This window comes from Myodes glareolus, chromosome 4 (assembly GCF_982192425.1).
Source record: "Myodes glareolus chromosome 4, mMyoGla1.1, whole genome shotgun sequence".
NCBI classification, from domain to species: Eukaryota; Metazoa; Chordata; class Mammalia; order Rodentia; family Cricetidae; genus Myodes; species Myodes glareolus.
In genome coordinates, this window is record NC_142029.1 from 41047820 (window position 1) to 41067318 (window position 19499).

Genomic DNA, 19499 nt, shown 5'->3' on the forward strand with positions numbered 1-19499 from the left:
TTTGGCATAGAGTTTGATCAGATGTAGTGGGTTTTAAAAGACTTCAAGCAACTCTCTTCTACATGTAAGACTGACTGTTAGAGAAGTAAATGGTTTCAGAATAACTTATTGTATGTTGTGAATACCATTGGTTAATAAAGAAAATGTTTTGTCCTGTGGTAAAGCAAAAGAGTAGGGCTATGTGGGGAATAACTAAACTGAATGCTGAGAGAAAGAAGGCAGAGTTTAGAGACTCCATGTAGCTGCCAGAGGGGAAGGACATGATCTTCCATCTGGAACTTTGCTGGTAGGCCATCAACCTCATGGTAAAATATAAATTAATGGAAGTGAGTTAAATTAAGATGTAAGAGCTAGCTAGCAAGCAATATGCTTAAGTGATTGGCCAATCAGTGATGTAATTAATATAGTTTCTGTGTGATTATTTCGTGGATGACCAGCTGGGAACAAACAAGTGGCCTCCTAATGTAATAGAGATTTAGAGTCTAGTAAGAAAAAGGTAAAACATTCTAAATGCATGTATTTGGGAACAGAGAACAAAAGTACATTTTGAGACTTATATATTTTCTTTAATTCTGAGTCTGTGAAGGAGAGACTATTATATTTGATGTAAATATAAGACATTCCTGAAATGTTTATTTGAGATACAAGTTTGATATCTTCCCCACGGAAATATTGAGTGCCTGTCAATCACTCAATTGTTGCTCTTGAATTGTAGTGTATTCCCTTTACAATGTAAGTTAGGGAGATATTGAAATGGCTGAAATATTTCACTATGCTAGATATTTTTAAATAAAGAGTGAGAAGAGGTTACTTCTAGACAATTCTTTCTACTGAGGTGTTTTAGGCAGGAAGGAACAGTGTAAATGTTGGAGGAAGGGTAGCTTCTTCCTCCAGGCCACCTTGCTAGCTTAGACCCAAAATAATCACACAGAAGCTATATTATTTAAAAACATTGCTTGGCCTATAAGCTCTGACTTCTTTTTTTTCAAATTTATTTATTTGTTTGTTTATAAAAATTTCCACTTCCTCCCCTCCTTCCCATACCCTCCCATTACCCCCACTCCCTCTCCTCCTCCCCCCCACTCCCTCTCCTCCTCCCTCTCCAGTCCTAAGAGCAGTCAGGGTTTCCTGCCCTGTGGGAAGTTCAAGTTCCTTCCCTCTCCCTCCAGGTCTAGGAAGGTGAGCATCCAACCAGACTAGGATCCCAAAAAGCAAGTACATGCAGACAAAACAAGACACAGTGCCATTGTCAATGGCTTCGCAGTCAACCCTCATGTCAGCCACATTCAGAGAATCTGGTTTGATCACATGCTCGTTCAGTCCCAGTCCAGCTGGCCTTGGTGAGCACTCATTCGATTAGTCCCCTTGTATCAGAGGGTGAACGCACCCCTTGCAGTCCTGATTTCCTTTTTCATGGTCTCCCTCCTTCTGCTCTTCATTTGGACCTTGGTGGCTCAGTCCAGTGCTCCAATGTGGGTCTCTGTCTCTATCTCCATCTATCTTCAGATGAAGGTTCCCTCTGATCCTGCCTTTCTTGCTCATGTTCTCCCTCCTTCTGCTTCTCATTTGGACCTAGGGAGTTAATTCCAGTGTTCCAATATGTGTCTTTGTCTCTATCTCCATCCAACGCCAGATGAAGGTTCTATGGTGATATGCAAAATATTCATCAGTATGGTTATGGGCCAAGGCCAGTTCAGGCACCCTCTTTTCTGCTGCCCAGGGAACAATCTGGGGACCTCTCCTTGGGCCTGGGAACCCCTCCAGAATCAAGTCTCTTGCAAACCCTAAAATGGCTCCCTTAGTTGAGATATATACTTCCCTGCTCCCATATTAAACCTTCCTCCCTTCCCCCCAATCCCATTCCACCAAGCCATCCCCAATCCTCCCCCTCTCCCTTCTCTCTAACCATCTCCCCTTACTTCTACCCACCACCCCCCGTGCACCCAAGTTTGCCTGGCAATCTTGTCTACTTCCAATATCCAGGAGGATAATCATATGATTTTCTTCAGGTTCACCATCTTATTTAGCTTTTCTAGGATCACTAATTATAGACTCAGAGACCTTTAATTGTGGCTAGAATCCACTTATGAGTGAGTACATATCATATTCCTCTTTTGGGGTCTGGGTTACCTCACTCAGTAAAGCGTTTTCTGTTTCCATCCATTTGCATGCAAATTTCAAGATGTCATTGTTTTTTACAGCTGAGTAGAACTCTAATGTGTATATGTTCCACACCTTTTTTAACCATTCTTCTATTGAGGGGCACCTAGGTTGTTTCCAGGTTCTGGCTATTACAAATAGTGCTGCTATGAACATAGGTGAACAAATGCTTTTGTAGCATGATAGGGCATCTCTTGGGTATATTCCCAAGAGTGAAATTGCTGGGTCCTGAGGGAGGTTGACTCCCAGTTTCCTGGAAAACCGCCACACTGATTTCCACAGTGGCTGCACAAGTTTGAATTCCCACCAACAATGGATGAGTGTTCCCTTCACTCCACATCCTCTCCAGCATAGGCTATCATTGGTGTTTTTGAGTTTGGCTATTCTGACAGGTAAGATGGTATCTCAAAGTTGTTTTGATTTTCATTTCCCTGATCGCTAAGGAGGTTGAGCATGACCTTAAGTGCCTTTTGGCCATTGGAAGTTCATCTGTTGTGAATTCTCTGTTCAGTTCAGTACCCCATTTTTTAATAGGGTTAATTAGAGTTTTAGTGTCTAGTTTCTTGAGTTCTAAGTATATTTTGGAGATCAGACCTTTGTCTGATGAGGGGTTGGTGAAAATCTTCTCCAAGTCGGAAGATAGTCTTTTTGTCTTACTGACAGTGTCCTTTGCTTTACAGAAGCTTCTCAGTGGCAGGAGGTCCCACTTATTCATTGATTCTCTTATTGTCTGTGCTACTGGGGTTCTACCTAGGAAGTGGTCTCCTGTGTCTGTATCTTGTAGACTACTTCCCATTTTCTCTTCTATCAGGTTCAAAGTGGTTAGATTAATGTTGAGGTCTTTAATCCATTTGGACTTGAGTTTTGTGCATGGTGATAGATATGGATCTACTTTCATTCTTCTACAGGTTGACATCCAGTTATGCCAGCACCATTTGTGAAAGATGCTTTCCTTCTTCCATTGTATACCTTTAGCTCCCTTGTCGAAAATCAGGTGTTCATAGGTTTGTGGGTTAATATCCGGGTCTTCTATTTGATTCCATAGGTCGACTTCTCTGTTCTTATGCCAATACCAAGCTGTTTTCAGTACTGTCGCTCTGTAATAGAGTTTGAAGTCAGGGATGGTAATGCCTCCAGAAGTTCCTTTATTGTATAAGATTGTTTTGGCTATACTGGTTTTTTTTTCCATATTAACTTGATTATTGTTTTCTCAAGGTCTGTGAAGAAGTTTGATGGGATTTTGATGGGGATTGCATTGAATCTATAGATTGCTTTTGGTAGAATTGCCATTTTTACTATGTTGATTCTCCCAATCCAAGAGCAGTGGAGGTCTTTCCATTTTCTGGTATCCTCCTCAATTTCTTTCTTCAAAGACTTAAAGTTCTTGTCAAATAGGTCTTTCACTTCCTTGGTTAGAGTTACCACAAGATATTTTATGCTATTTGTGGCTATCATGAAAGGTGATGTTTCTCTGATTTCCCTCCCTGCTTCTTTATCCTTTGTGTATAGGAGGGCAACTGATTTTTTGGAGTTGATCTTGTATCCTGCCACATTACTAAAGGTGTTTATCAGCTGTAGGAGTTCTTTGGTAGAGTTTTTGGGGTCGCTTATGTACACTATCATATCGTCAGCAAATAACGAAAGTTTAACTTCATCCTTTCCAATTCGAATCCCCTTGATCCCCTTGTGTTGACTTATTCCTTTTGCTAGAACTTCAAGCACTATATTGAAGAGGTATGGAGAGAGTGGACAGCCTTGTCGTGTTCCTGATTTTAGTGGAATGACTTTGAGTTTCTCTCCATTCAATTTGATGTTAGCTGTCAGCTTGCTATATATTGCTTTTATTATATTTGATCCTCGTATTCCCAATCTCTCCAACACCTTTATCATAAATGAGTGTTGAATTTTGTCAAATGCTTTTTCAGCATCCAATGAAATGATCATATGGTTTTTTCTTTCAGTTTATATATATATGATGGATTACATTGAAAGATTTGCATATGTTGAACCAGCCCTGCATCTCTGGGATGAAGCCCACTTGATCATAATGGATAATTTTTCTAATGTTTTCTTGGATTCGGTTTGCAAGTATTTTATTGAGAATTTTTGCGTCAATGTTCATGAGTGAGATTGGCCTGTAATTCTCTTTCTTGGTTGTGTCTTTGTGTGGTTTTGGTATCAGGGTATCTATAGCTTCATAAAAAGAGTTTGTCAATGACTCTTCTGTTTCTATATTGTGAAATACATTAAGGAGTATAGGTATTAGTTCTTCCTGGAAGTTCTGGTAGAATTCTGCATTGAAACCATCTGGCCCTGGGCTTTTTTTGGTAGGGAGATTTTTGATAACAGCTTCTAATTCTTCATGACTGACAGGTCTATTTAGATTGTTCACCTGGTCTTGGTTCAACATTGGTATATGATACTTATCTAAAAAAATGTCCATTTCTTTTACATTTTCCAATTTTGTGGCATACAGGCTTTTGTAGTAATATCTAATGATTCTCTGAATTTCCTCTGTGTTTGTGGTTATGTCCCCCTTTTCATTTCTGATCTTATTAATTTGCGTGTTCTCTCTTTGCCGTTTGATTAGTTTGGAGAGGGGTTTTTCAATCTTGTTGATTTTCTCCAAGAACCAGCTTTTTGCTTCATTGATTCTTTGTATTGTTTTCTGTGTTTCTATTTTGTTGATTTCAGTCCTCAGTTTGATTATTTCCAGTCTTCTACTCCTCCTGGGTGAATCAGCTTCTTTTTTTCTAGAGCTTTCAAGTGTGTTGTTAAGTCTCCAATGTGTGCTTTCTGTGTTTTCTTTAATTGGGCACTTAGTGCTATGAACTTTCCTCTTAGCACTGCTTTCATTGTGTCCCATAGATTTGAGTATGTTGTGTCTTTATTTTCATTAAATTCAAGGAAGACTTTAATTTCTTTCTTTATTTCTTCCTTGACCCAGTGATGATTTAGTAGTTGACTGTTCAACTTCCATGAGTTTGTTGGCTTCCTGGGGGTAGGATTGTTGTTGAATTCTAACTTTAATCCATGGTGGTCTGACATGACACAGGTGGTTACTAATATGTTTTTGTATCTGTGGAAGTTTGCTTTGTTACCGAGTATGTGGTCAGTTTTTGAGAAGGTTCCATGAGCTGCAGAGAAGAAGGTATATTCTTTCCTATTTGGGTGGAATGTTCTATAGATATCTGTTAAGTCCATTTGATTCAATACCTCCAATATTTCTCTTATTTCTCTGTTAGGTTTCTGTCTGATTGACCTGTCCATTGGTGAGAGAGGTGTGTTGAAGTCTCCTACTATTTGTGTGTGTGTGGTTTGATGACTGCCTTGAGTTCTAGAAGTGTTTCTTTTACATAAGTGGGTGCCTTTATATTAGCGGCATAGATATTCAGAATTGAGACTTGTTCCTGATGGAGTGTTCCTGTTATGAGTATGAAATGTCCATCTCCATCTCTTCTGATTGATTTTAGTTTGAAGTCGATTTTGTTAGATATTAGAATGGCCACAACTGCTTGTTTCTTAGGTCCATTTGCTTGGAAAACCTTTTCCCAACCCTTTACCCTGAGTAGATGTCTGTCTTTGTGGTTGAGGTGTGTTTCTTGTAAACAGCAGAATCTTGGATCCTGTTTTCGTATCCAATCTCTAAGTCTGTGCCTTTTTATAGGTAAATTGAGTCCATTGATATTAAATGATATTAATGACCAGTGGTTGTTGACTCCGGTTATTTTATTTTATTTTATTTTTTTGGGTAATAGAGTGTATGTGTTTCCCTTCTTTGTGTTGTGCTTGTGAAGGGTCGCTAGCTGTCTGATTTGTTGTAGGCAGTGCTGGGAATGTTGGATTCCTTGAGTTGTGATTTTCCTTCTAATACTCTCTGTAAGGCTGGATTTGTAGCTACGTATTGTTTAAATTTGTTTTTATCCTGGAATATTTTGTTTTCTCCGTTGATAGTGAATCATAGCTTGGCTGGGTAAAGTAGTCTGGGCTTGCATCCATGGTCTCTTAGTTTCTGCAGTACCTCTATCCAGGACCTTCTGGCTTTCATTGTGTCCATAGAGAAGTCTGGTGTAAGTCTGATAGGTTTACCTTTAAAAGGTACTTGACTTTTTTCTTTGCAGCTCTTAATACTCTTTCTTTAATCTGAATGCTTTGTGTTTTGATTATTATATGACGAGAGGATTTTTTTTTTGATCCAGTCTATTCGGTGTTCTGTTTGCTTCTTGAACCTTCATAGGAATATCATTCTTTAGGTTTGGAAAGTTTTCTTCTGTAATTTTGTTGAATATATTTTCTGAACCTTTGATCTGCAGTTCTCCTTCTTCTACCCCTATTATTCTTAGATTTGGTTTTTTTTATTATGTCCCATATTTCCTGAATATTTTGTGATGAGAATTTGTTGGATTTGCTGTTTTCTTTGGTCAGAGCATTTATTTTATCTATGGTGTCTTCATAATCTGAGATTCGTTCTTCTATCTCTTGTATTCTATTGGTTATGCTTGCTTTTGAAGTCTCTGTTTGTTTACCTCGATTTTCCATACCTAGCTGGCCCTCGGTTTGTGTTTTCTTCATTGCCTCCATTTCAGCTTTCTTGAACTGTTTCCACTACCTGTCTGATTGTTTTTTCTTGATTTCCCAGGGTGTCGTTTACGAATTTACTCATTTCTTCAAACCTTTTGTTATATTTCTCTTCCATTTCTTTACTCATTTCTTCAATCTTTTTGTTATACTTCTTTTCCAGTTCTTTAAGTGAGTTATTCATACCCTGTTTAAGGGACTCTATTGCTTTCATAATGACACTGTTTTCCACTTCTTCCGGAACATGGTGTTCAAGTCCTTCTGTAGTAAGATCGCTGGAATCTGGTGTTTTCATGTTGTTTTTCATATTGTTGGAAGAATTCTTGCCTTGGCGTCTGCCCATCTCTTCCTTCAACTGTTCTCTAGTGGATCTTCTGGTACTGGGTCAGGTTCCCCCCTCTGATGAATCTTCTGCTAGAGGATCAGCGCCCCTTGCTGGCCAGGATTCTTGCTGAGCTGATGTAGGGCCTACCTTTCCACCACTGGCAGGCAGCCTATTGAAACACAGGCACTCCCTCCTGCTGGATTACACTTCCAGCCCAGTCCCATCCTGCAAGCCGGCTGAACTGGGTGTTTTTATGGCCCCGAGGAGAAGGAAGGGAGGAATAAATGAAGGGGTTCCTGGATGAAAGGTGGGATGGGCTAGAAGGCAAGAGGGCTTAGCCCCTGCAGAGTGGCCAGGGAGTCAAGGGGGACCGGGGATGTCTGAGCTCCTCCTTGTTGGGCTTCTGCCGAGGGTCAGAGCAAACTCACCCCAATGATGAATCTGCTGCAAGACGATCAGTGCCCCTTGGTGGCCAGGATTCTTGCTGAGCTGATGCAGGGCCTACCTTTCCACCACCGGCAGGCAGGCTATTAGCTCTGACTTCTTATCAGCTAGCTCTTACATTTTAATTTAACCTATTTCTATTAATCTGTATATCGCCACGTGGCTGTGGCTTACCGGCTAAAATTCTCAGCATCTGTCTCCAGAAACTCCATGGCTTATCTCTGTCTGACTCTGCCTTTCTTCCTCCCAGCATGCAGCCTACCTTTCCCACCTAGTTCTGTTCTGCCATTGCCATAGGCTCAAACCAGTTCTTTATTCATTAACAAATAAAAGCAACACATAGACATAAGGACCTCCCATACCATGTAAAGATATAAAAACCTACTTGAAAACTGTTTAATTTGACTTTGTCATAGAACAGAGAATAATGGGTGTTGTAGAGAATAATGGAAATCCAAGGTGGGCCCTGATGCATGATTCAGGACAAAACGTGCTTTTGCAGTTGTAGTGAGGAGCCTTATGGGTTTCCTAGCATGAAAATAGAAGAGTAACCTAACATTTATCTGACTTACGTTATACATGCTGCAAGAAGTATATTTTCTTTAAGGTATCCTTTATGTTCTCTGAGTGATAAGTTATTTAGGCAGAGTAATTGGACAGGAGACAGAAACTTCTCTGACATAGTCCTGCTCTTTACATATAATCACATGAGCATGGCAATAAAAGAAGCAGTGGTATGAAACAGGGTTTTGTTTATTTAATGTTGTTTACCATTTACTCAGAATTCCATAGTCTAAGATATAGTGATAGATGAGGAAGTCTGGATCTTTTTAGAGCATTCATTCTTAAGGGTGAAGAACAAAATTCCCAGTGGGAAGTAATCATGAAGTGACAGTAACAGACCAGGGATCCAAAACAGGAAGACAGGAAGAAGATTCATCTGGGGGCTTCCTTAGGTTATGATGCTTAGAGAAGGAAATTTTTAAGAAATGATATCTAAAAAGATTTTGCGAGGCCTGAGAGAGCAATTCACATAGAATGTTAATGCAAGAGAACCTTCTGAAATGGGAATAGACTGAATAGACTTTAAAACTTTAGGGAACAGAAAGATAGACAAGATCAATATGTGTTAGTGTATAAGGCTCACAAAGTAGATTCTCAAGCTTCCCACACTGGACACGGAAGGATAGCACTGATGTGAGGATTAAGTATCAGGGGAAGTGCTGATTTCCTTCGGACATAGGAGGTTTTAGGTGCAGAGGTCAATCTTGTTGAGATAATATCCAAAATGGGACTTGAATTTAAAATGTTCCTCATAGTTCATGTGTTTGATTTCTTGATACATAGTTGATGACAGTGATGTGGGAGGCTATAGATGGCTGTGGTGGACCCCATGTGAGTAAGTTAATCATGGCAGGGCAGGCTTTGAGATTTCGAGTTTTACTTTTTGGTCCACTTAGATATGAGTGAGTATTTTTATGATCCTTCTACTTAGGAAAACCTAATTCTTCTATAATACCTTCAATTCTGTGAAGGGCTTACGTCATCTCAAACTGAGCCATAGTAAATACTTCCTGAAGTTATTTCCTATTAGGCATTTGTTCATGTGATATGTACCAAAATGAGCTGACTTACAATATCTAGTTATTTCCGTTCTGATGGTCACACTCTGGGATTTCAGCATGCTTAGCACTCATATAAATTTGCTTACTTTTCTGTCTGATTAAATTTTTAGAAATTCTTTAGTTTACCCAGATATCATAAATATTTATTTGTGTATTTATTTATGGTATCATATGATATATAAAATAGCTATTTTAAAAACATGTTCAATAGAATACTAATAATTATTTTGTAAGAAGTAACTTATTAGGATGCTGTCATTTAAAACAAGAGAAAATAACTGACAAAGAAGACTAATTAGCTGAGAATGTGTTGGGATTAGAGATACAGACTTGAGAGTCTTTAGTTAAATAATTCTTTGAGGCTTCATGATGGAGATATTCAGGAAGGGGAAGTAAGGAGAGAAAACGGCAGATAAAACAGGGTAACAGTAAAGAAAGTTCCCTTTGGGGATCTAGAAGATGTTGTAGGAAAGAAACAAGGAGCAAATCCCAGAGAATGGGCACCTAAGGCATGAGGAATTGTGGTATTTAACTGCCTAGCACAAAGTCGACCTGCAAATACACATTTTGTTTTATTTCTATTCAGAAAAGACAGTTTAGCCAAGAGAAATCACTCTATTTGGTTATATTTCCATGTATATGATATCTCTTGTTGGTATATTTAAAGTTAGAATGGTGATGTGCTTGGATAAAATACAACTGAAACCTTTTTGTCAGCATTTCTCAAATATGCTTGTCATATGCTAAAATATACATTCCTAAGACAAGAAACAAACACTTGCTTTTAATTGGAATGCTGTCATTAAGAGTCCCCAAATTGATTGTCCTCTACCAAGTGATCAGCCTTGTGATCATTTAAAGACAGATAACATGGACTGATCAGGTTGTAATTTTATATTTTGGAATCCATATATAAAGAGGCCATATATTTGAGAAGAAGGGATCATGAGGAGGATTAGAAAGAGGAAGGGAAAATGTATTTATAGTATGTATAACTACAAGATGTAGTTATCTTACAATTAAAATGTAATTATCTTATAATTTCAAAAATATAAAACAATATTATTGAAAACAGAATTATGAAATGTCTTTAAATTCGTTTTCTGTTTGACCAGCAGGTGGCATAAACATTACTTTTCTATTATTTGATGCATTAGTGTATGTTGGATAATGATTATTAATGCTTGAAAATCATAATTGGTAGTGGCAAATTATATATTCCTATGCTGAATACAGCTGAATGGATGTTATTTGATTTAATCACTGTGTGTGTGTGTGTGTTAGAGAGAGAGACAGAGATAGAGAGAGACACAGAGAGACAGAGAGCGAGAAAGAGAGAGAGAGATTCTTTCAATAATATTCCAATCACCAGCCATGTAGGAGGCAGTTGTCAAAGAACAGGAACATCCACACAAACTCTTCCCTCAGAAGCTTCTCCTTTCAGGAAGGAGCCACTAATATATTCGAGACAGGTTAAGGTGTGTCAGTGAGTGTAGGGACATGTAGGTAAGGTTTCTCTAAGCTTGGGGAGAACTTGGAAAGTTTCACAGCAGAGAAGAAGCTGGATTTGAAGAAGAATCAATATGCATCTGGGGGAAAGGATGTGAAAATCCATCATTGTGTGAAAGGGGCATCTCTTGTGAGCTCTGCGGGGCTCATAGTTGCATGCCTGACATGAGGCTGAAGGTAAAGGTAAACTATAGAAGAAGGTTGGAGGGCAAACAATGATAGGATTTATGTGCTAAGTTGAGGACCTTGGAGGGCTCTATTCTATAGCATGAGTGAAGCTTCTGGAATATTTTCTCTAAAATGATACTTTATAGAAGGTAGACTAGAGGAGGACAGAGCTAGAGGCTGATGGATCATGTAGGTGAAGATGTTCATTAATAAGTCCAAGAGGTGAAGGCGCCATGAGCCAGTGTGAGGAAGTGATTGGAGGAGGACATACAGAGAAATAGGTGTCTTGATTATTACTTTTAACTTTCAGTTCAGATATCTGGGCACTCTTTGGTTTGGGATAAGATTGTTTTGCTCAGTAGACTGAGTGCCTTAGCAAATTGGGTTTAGCCTCATCCAGTAAGTTGAAGGCATGACAAGGAAAGAAAAGCTCATTCTGTTTTGTAAGGAGCATTTTCTCCATTCTTCCTGAGGTTCAGGGGAAGTATTTCTATGACAAGGTATGTTACAGGAAGGCACAAGCTTTATTTTGTTGAATATTATTGAGGTCTATTTTGAAATGATAAATGGATATAAATTAGATTTTAAAACTGAAAAATATTAGACCTATGGTTCACCAAAATGAAGTAGAATATATGATTCAGTATGTAAGAGACACATATGTTGCTGAAGTATCAAGGATCTAACTTCCTTGGCATTTCTAAGTAGCACAACTTCATAGCAGACTTTCTGGCCCTCTTACAGTCTGTCTGTCTATCTGCTCTATGGCAATGTACTAAAAACCATAGGTGCAGGGGTTTTGTAATAACTGTATCAATAGGGGTTGGGCATCATGAAATCTATATTTTCTGCCAACTCCGCTTTTAGTTTTTATTGTTACTGTTTATTTAAGGCTTTGAGGTACTTAAGTTATTTGAGATCTCTCTTATTCTTTAAGGAAAGTATATTGCTATGAACGTTCCTGTTAGAACTGCCTTAGCTATAGCTCAGTTAAGTTCTTAAAAATTACATTTTTACTTGTACATGATTCTAGTTACTTTTAAAATCCCCCCATGATTTCCTTAGTGCGCCCCCACCCCGGTTATTTTAGAGTGCATATTCTGTTGGATGGGGTATTCTGCACATATCTCTGAAGTCCACTTTGTATACTGTGGAATACTCTCTTAACGGGTCATGGTTACATTGCTGTTTCCGTGCTGTGTTTTTCTCTCATGGATATGGGTATTTAAAAACTTGTCTTTGTCAAAAAATTTCTTGCTTATGAGTATTGCTAGAGATTATAGTGCATTAATATTGTCACTCAAGTTGTTTAATCCTTTCTAAGGAAAAATGTGGTTCTTCTATCTTATTATAAGGATATTCAGTATACTTTCTCTTGCCCATTATTATTTAGCTAGTTCAACCATGAATGTTTTCCAAAAGAAAACCTTGGCTGCTAATGTAAACATTAGTTATAGGTACCATCCTCAACAGTAAGAAAAGGGAAGAGAGTAAGTACGTTGTACAATGACTACACATTGGTGATTGTATGCCATGAGAAAGCCTAAATTATTGTGAGTTAGTTTTCTATAATGTTTAAACTGGCTATTGTTATAAGTACCTACCTGTGTTTCTATCATAGCTGTAACTTATCTGGAAAATTTTTATGATTTGATCTAAGTTATCAAAATGCTGGTGCTTGCTCATTTTATCTGCTAACCATGAGGGATTTCTCACAGCCAGGAGCAAGTTACAGCACTGAGCATTTCTCCTTGTAAGTTGTACACAAATATTTAGCAAGTGTTTACACTCAGTGGATGCAAAACAGAAATTGTTCTGAGCTATTTTCAAAATAAAATACAATTATTCTTTTATTCAGTTTGATAACTTGACGTTAATACTGTAATCTGTAACATGTAAAACTTCACCGTGATGCTTTTTTGCTGAATTTGGCATTTCTTTCATGGACTGTGAAGAGATTCTTCTCTGTGTCTAAATTTTTATGTTGTCATCTCCAACATGTACACCCATGACACTTTGCTGAGGGCATTAAAACCAAGCAGCCAGGGTAGTCAGTGCTCAGTTTGAGCATTGCGCTCTCCTAGCACAAACATGCTTGGAAATACTCCTTTCAGGATTGTGCTGGTTGGGGATGAAGAGATGCTCAGTGATTTGGGGAACTTGCTTCTCTTGCACAGGGCCTAGGAACCAGGTTTTGTGGCTCACAGCCCCCTGTAACTCCAGGTCTGAGGTATTTGATGCCCATTTGTGGCCTCTGCATACTGCACTGAGGTATACAGACCCGCCTACAGATCCACCTGCATACTGATAATTAAACATAAAACAAATTGTTAAAAAAAACTCTTTCAGTTCTGCACGGAGGAGAAAGCTCGGAGTGATTGTAACTTTCTAGGAACATGCTTGTAGTTGAATAAGAGGTCTAATTAGAAATGCATAAAACCATTTCTTTAGTCAAACAAACAATGTCTGTTTTGCATCTAATCCATATTTACACTGTTTGCTAAATGTTTATGGACATTTGCATGTTTTATGTATTATTTTCACTTAGAACAGAATCATTGTATTATTTTTAAGATATTTAGCTGCAGAAATATAGGCTTTTGTCCCTTTCTGTTTCAGGACATGATGTGCTCCCCCCATTGCCAGATCAGGAACCTAGAAGTTCTGAAAATACTGTGGCTTTGATGGATGATTCTGGATGCGTCTTGTCAAGTGAGCAAAGAAGCGAACCAGCAGAGTTGTCCCCGCATCTTGTAGAGAGCTGCAGCCCCCCACCCCTTCTGCCACTGCCTCTTGAGAAGAAGCCCTGCACCGCGCTGGGACATCCTCCGTCTTCTCACATGCAGTTCTTGCAGCATCTGCTTGAACTGAAGAAGCTGACAGAATCCAGTGGTCTGAAAATATACTTGAGCCACTTTGAGAAAGACACCTCCACAGTTTCTGATTCGGTTACACAGTTGTTAGATGGCCTTATCACATTTTACCATAACCCCAAACTCCCTTTCTCAAGTTTTTGGATGGAAGCTGTTGGGACGTTAGCTAGACTGATGAGTGATTTTAATTTATCTAATCATATTCTTAAAAAATGTTCTAAGAAGTTGGAAGAATTTGAGAAAACTCTACTGCAGGCTGTTTTAGGGAACGACAGTATAAACCGGGTAAGTAATATATCTTACCTGTTTATGACTTAATATCTGAGCAATTTCGATGAATTTTCCTCTTGGCAGAGATATTTGGTGGGTCTTTCACATTGGTGGCTGAGTGTTTGTAACTGGGCCTCCGCACCTGTGTACATCTCTTCCCAATTGCGTGTTTCTATCCTTCTGTTGCTACATACAATGTGGTTCTTTCCTGAGATGTCTCTGCCTCCAGATTTTGCTGTCTCCACTTTGAATTCTTTTACTTAAACTGTTTTAATTCTTATCCTTTGATGCTTTGCCTTTTTCTGTTTTCTCTGTCTTTGTTTATTTGCCATTGGTCAAACTTTATAATCCTTTGCAGATAACCATTAATGCCCAAGGTCCCCACATCATGACTTCTGTGATAAAGTTGCTAATGTCTAATGTCTGGAATAGATGTGAGGGAGGAGTAAAGGCATAAGTTATTTACATTACAAGTTCTAGGCAAAGAACCAGAAGACAGAATGCAGTCTGATTTACATGTTCAAATCTAAGTTTATTAGAGTATTTCTAGAGACTCTAATGAATGAGCATCTGTTGGGCACCTCCTTATTGTTCTCTGACCTGTCAGACTTTTCTCTAAAATGTTAAACCCAGGATTTGCTTTCAGGCTTTTTGAGAGTTGTTGAAGTGGCTAGAATAAACAAGATGTCCTTCTCACATGGCTTTTAGATATTTGGTCGTCATTCAAGTTTTAGATTAAAGCAATAATGAGGCTGTCTCCTTGTCTGTAAGTAAGTGTTGCTTTAAGCCTGAAGGTCTGAAGGTTTATATATAGGTATCATTTTACTTATCAAGAATAAATTAACAAGTGAGAAGTTGTCCAAGAAACATCTTATATAGACTAGAGCTATTATAATGAGTGTGATCCCTTGAACTATTGAACATACCCATCATTTTAAGTGTTGGCTCCCTTTTCTTACTGGTTAAGACATTGAAGCTAGCCAAAATTTATCATCTCTTCCTCCTCTAATTTTTGTGCCACCAAGGCCAGTTGGTGATGTTGTCCTCTACTTCTTCTAGTCTTTCTCATACCAGCTGTTCCATCAGCGACGATAAGTCAAAGGCCTTCACTTTGAAGCACTGAAGAAATCATTCCTCTGCACTACAACTGATCTTTGTAGACTGGACATTTGTTAGAATTCACTTGGTAAGGTCTCCATAGCCTTCTTGAGCAAGAAAACAAGTGGTTCCCCACAATTTCTAGAGAAGTCTCACAGTGCCCTTGGATCTAATTGATCTTGGAAAAAGAAGGAAAAATATTCTCCCTTTTCATCTAGCTGATGACATTAGAGTATGGGTCTCCAAGACTGGTTACTGTACACATGGAAGGCCATTACAGCACTCTTGTACTTTTAAGGTCTCTGTAATATTTACCAGACCTCCATGGTGGTTTTTTGTTGTTTTGTTTTATTTTAATTTTGACACATTGTTTGGCCTGATGTAATTACTGGTTTCTATAGGGGAAGGAAGACTTTTCCCAGTCCTGCTTCCCCAACACTGGGCAGACCTCAAAGGGAGCTGGTTCCTCCCTTTTTCCAAGTGGCTAGACTTGGAAAGCACATGTGATTTTACTACAGCCCTGAGAAAACATGGAGAAACGGAAAGCCTGGACCCGAAGGATAAGTTGTAAGACTAGACAACCTGCTGCTAACCGACAGCTACAGTAGCCAAAGACAGAGGCATCAGCCTCCTTATTATGCCATTGAAATGCACTGACCTTATCACTTGGCAGTGCAGCTGTGTTTGAGTTTCCTCTGGCTCTCCCATTTTCAAGAGCCCATTAGCCATCTATGGAAGTAGAGACAAACCAAAACAACAAAAATGGGGGAAGAAGATTGGGATATGTGATGAATGAATGCCTGTGGTACTTGAAATTCAAGTGGTGCCAGCAAGTTTTATGGTTTATGCCATGTGATTGTCTTAAACATTGCTTTCCTCTTCTTGATAAGTTCATAGCTCATTTTTGTAGACTGGACACTGGTTAAAATCCACTGGTCGGGACCTCCCTGAACAAGGAAACAGGTGGCCCCTAGCATTGCAAAATATTTTGAGACATGTACCACAATCCTCTGACCTCAGAGAACAAAAAAGAGAATATTCTCTCTTTTAATCCTTCTTATTGATTATTCTACAAGTATGATTATTGAAACTCTAAGGTTAGTTACACCAGTCTGATACTTTTCACTCTTGTGCTGTACTTGGAAGAGGATTGAAAAACATGCTTAATTAACTTGGATTAGAAACATATTTTACTATTTAGTCCTTGTACTTATTATGGAGAGTATTATGCTAACCGGTTTAAGTGGCAGTTTGATATCAATGTATTGAACTTTGACCTTTTCCATGATGTATATAACATTCTCAGATTCTTACAACTTACTGAAATTTCCAGCTTTTTTTTCTATTCTGGAAAAACAACAGGTAATCTTATGGAACATATTAATGTTATTTAACATCACCTCACAAGAAGGAAGTCAAACCCAAACTGCTTGCATAAGAAATTAATATTACCTGTGTATATACTGTTAAAATATTGAGCTTGGTAATTTCCCATGTAAACTTTATAGAAAACACACGGCAGTACCTAGAGTGATCTATCGTAATCTTGTCTTTGTTCTTTAATGTGTTTGGACAGGAGGTAGAGAGAGAACTTTACATCATGAGATGAAATAACAATACCTTGCTGCTTCTGTTCTGTTCTTGTCCTTTTCTCCCTGTCACAGAGTCAGAGGGCCCACCACAGAGAAGGGGGTCTGGGAAAACATTGAGATAATGTGATGGGGGTCAGAAGTTGAGGGCCAAAACCCATCTCCAGAGCCAGAGTCTCTGTAGGCTCAAAGGACACATGTGAATTTCATGTATACACAAAAGGAATTTGTTCCTCCATTAAACTCAACCTTGTGGTTTACACGGAAGAGGAGGCTTGCTGTTAGTCTGATGGTAACCCGACGCACCTGTCTGCCTTATAACCAATGACTGTTTAGAGGACTCTTATCTGTGAGGGTTTGCATTATGATGTGAACATGGGTTGAGAAGCTTTCTTCTTGGTGCCTTTAAACTTTGTTAAGTTCAAGGGTGAGTGACAGTGGGAACCCACGAAGGAGGATAATACTGACAGAAGAATCTACTTTCCCAATATCTAACCTGAAACCCTGGCTAGGCTTACTGCTTAGAAGCTGGTAATAAACCGTTATTTTTCAACTCTTCTAACAAAGGTTGTAGGAATGAATATAGGTGAGTCTGAATTCTTAAAAGGAAATACCCCAGGGCATATCAGGACCTTGCCTGCTATCAAAAGAAAGTCAGTGGAGGCATATAGCAAATTAGGGATATGCATGTAGAATCTAAATCAATAAGTGAAAACCTTTTTCTAAGTTTTAGTTATGCTTTTAAAAAGAACTTGAGTTATACCTGCAGAAAATTTAATGTGTGATACTAGTAAAAAATGACATTCATCCTTTTCAGGATTTTAAATTTTATATATTGTGCCATTGAATTCTTTATTGATTTTCTGAGATTGTAATACAATTGCAGCATTCCCCACTTACCTCCTCTCTCTCCGGTCCTTCCCATATACCCCTCCTCTCTCTTTCATATTCATTGCGGTCCTCCACTTACATATCCATATTTATTGAACATCTCAAAATGACAGTTGCCGTTCTTCATTCTTTCAGAGATATGATCGATAAAGCCTACTGAGGATGACTTTAGGAATTTTTTATCTATCAAAACATATTAGTGAGGTGAAATGAACTCTCCTTGCTCATCTCACCCAAGGACTAGTCCCACAGAGAGTTCATTCCCTCGTGTCAATCAAAGGGATAGTGGTTGGCAGCATTATTTTTTAAGTTATATAGGAACTGACTGTTACTGTGAAAACATAATTCCATGCTATTTCTATAATAGCAATAAACAAATGACAGAACTAAGATAGTGCAGATAACAGGTATATTGTAGGATTAAGTAGTCAGAGTAGGTTGTGTACTCATCTTTACATATGATTTGTTTAAATTCATATTTATAATAATATAATATAAAATACAATTACACTATCCTAATAAAGTTATATTCCTTGTGACTCTTGTGAAAAAGAAAAAAAGAAAGTAAATAAGTCAGGGTTTTGTTTGTTTGAGTGTCTGAAGATACAATTCTAATTCTGCTCAGTGTTTGAAAGGCAGCTGAGTGGTTACTTTATAATAATCAGTTTATCTCATCTTTGATAAGGTGGACACAGAGAAATAGACAGAGAAGTCTTGGGTGAGAGTTATTTCGCCCTCCCTTAATTTCCTTGTTCACCTGGATGGGCATGTCCAGTCTATCAGCAGAGAGTAGTTAGTGTGGTCTAGTCTATCCCAGGACCGGTCAGGCTAAGTATGTGATTTCCGCACCTTACCCATGCCTTGTTCCATTACCATCTCCCAGTTTTGTCCTTTCATGAAACACACAAGGTTCAGAAATCCCGTTTTCCTGTGTTGTGGGCCCTTGTTCTACACTAGCCTCACATGATTTAATGATCAGTCATAGTGTTAAAGACAGATCCTGATGCAGAAAGAAGACAGATAAAGCTCAGCTCATTAGCCCATTGATCTACAAGGGGAGCCCAAGAGTCAAAATTGATCTCATTCATTCTGGAACCCATCCACCTACCAGTTCAGAAATTTTTGTCAATTGCAGAAATTGGCAGACTATTAATTCTAATTCCAAGAGGGAAGAACGAGGGCACACTTTAGAACCACTGCACAACAAAACCAAAGTCCGTCACTGTAAACAGCTCAGTGTCCAATATTTAGGATTCATGTACCTGTGGACTCTAAAGGATCTGCCTGCCAAAGCACACACGGTATATCTGGTCATCAATCCTGGCATTTCCTTTGGCTCTGATACCATCAAATCCAGTACCATGTGGGAGCCTCTTACACATTAACAAGCTTGCCTGACAGAATGAGATGCAGTCTTGGCACCTCTGGACCATATTCTCTGTGTGCTGCATCTTAGGAAATACATTACAGAAGATTCACCTTAATGGTACTGGTCTCATATATAGTCACAGCTACCATAACTGACAAGCAGACTTGACTCTCTCGTGCGGTTTTGTCTCTGGTGCCCATCACACCTATCTGATCCCCAGATAAACAGGCTGGAGACCTTTCAGGAGACAATTGGTTATGAGAGCTTCACACCTGTAATTTGGCCTAGAGTATAATGTCACCCAACTGAAACAAGTCACATGCAAGTCAAGGGTACTTTTAGATTTAGTAAGCAGAGTTTCAGGCATGTGCTGTTCCTGCATTCAGGTCACTGATATTTATCAAAAAAAAAACCCAGCTATTTATATCCACCTTCCTTATTAGATATCACTACATAGCCATAGTTGAAGGTTGCAACCATTAGCACCTATAATAGAAAATAGTCACAGAGAGGGGACTCTTCAAGGGGATAGATGTAAAGCCATCCCTGAATTATCCTACTGGGAGGAAAAGTGAACAGCTATAAGGACTCTCACCCACC

The 19499-nt window shown here is 38.7% G+C and overlaps 1 protein-coding gene across 1 annotated transcript in view; it reads left to right on the forward strand.

The window, feature by feature from the left end:
- Mei4 (meiotic double-stranded break formation protein 4) overlaps nucleotides 1–19499 on the forward strand; it is a 156381-nt gene that overhangs the window by 42921 nt on the left and 93961 nt on the right. The window contains exon 3 of the mRNA XM_048435694.3: nucleotides 13429–13967. Within this exon, the coding sequence (XP_048291651.3) occupies nucleotides 13429–13967 (539 nt within the window). The remainder of the gene's footprint in view (nucleotides 1–13428; nucleotides 13968–19499) is intronic.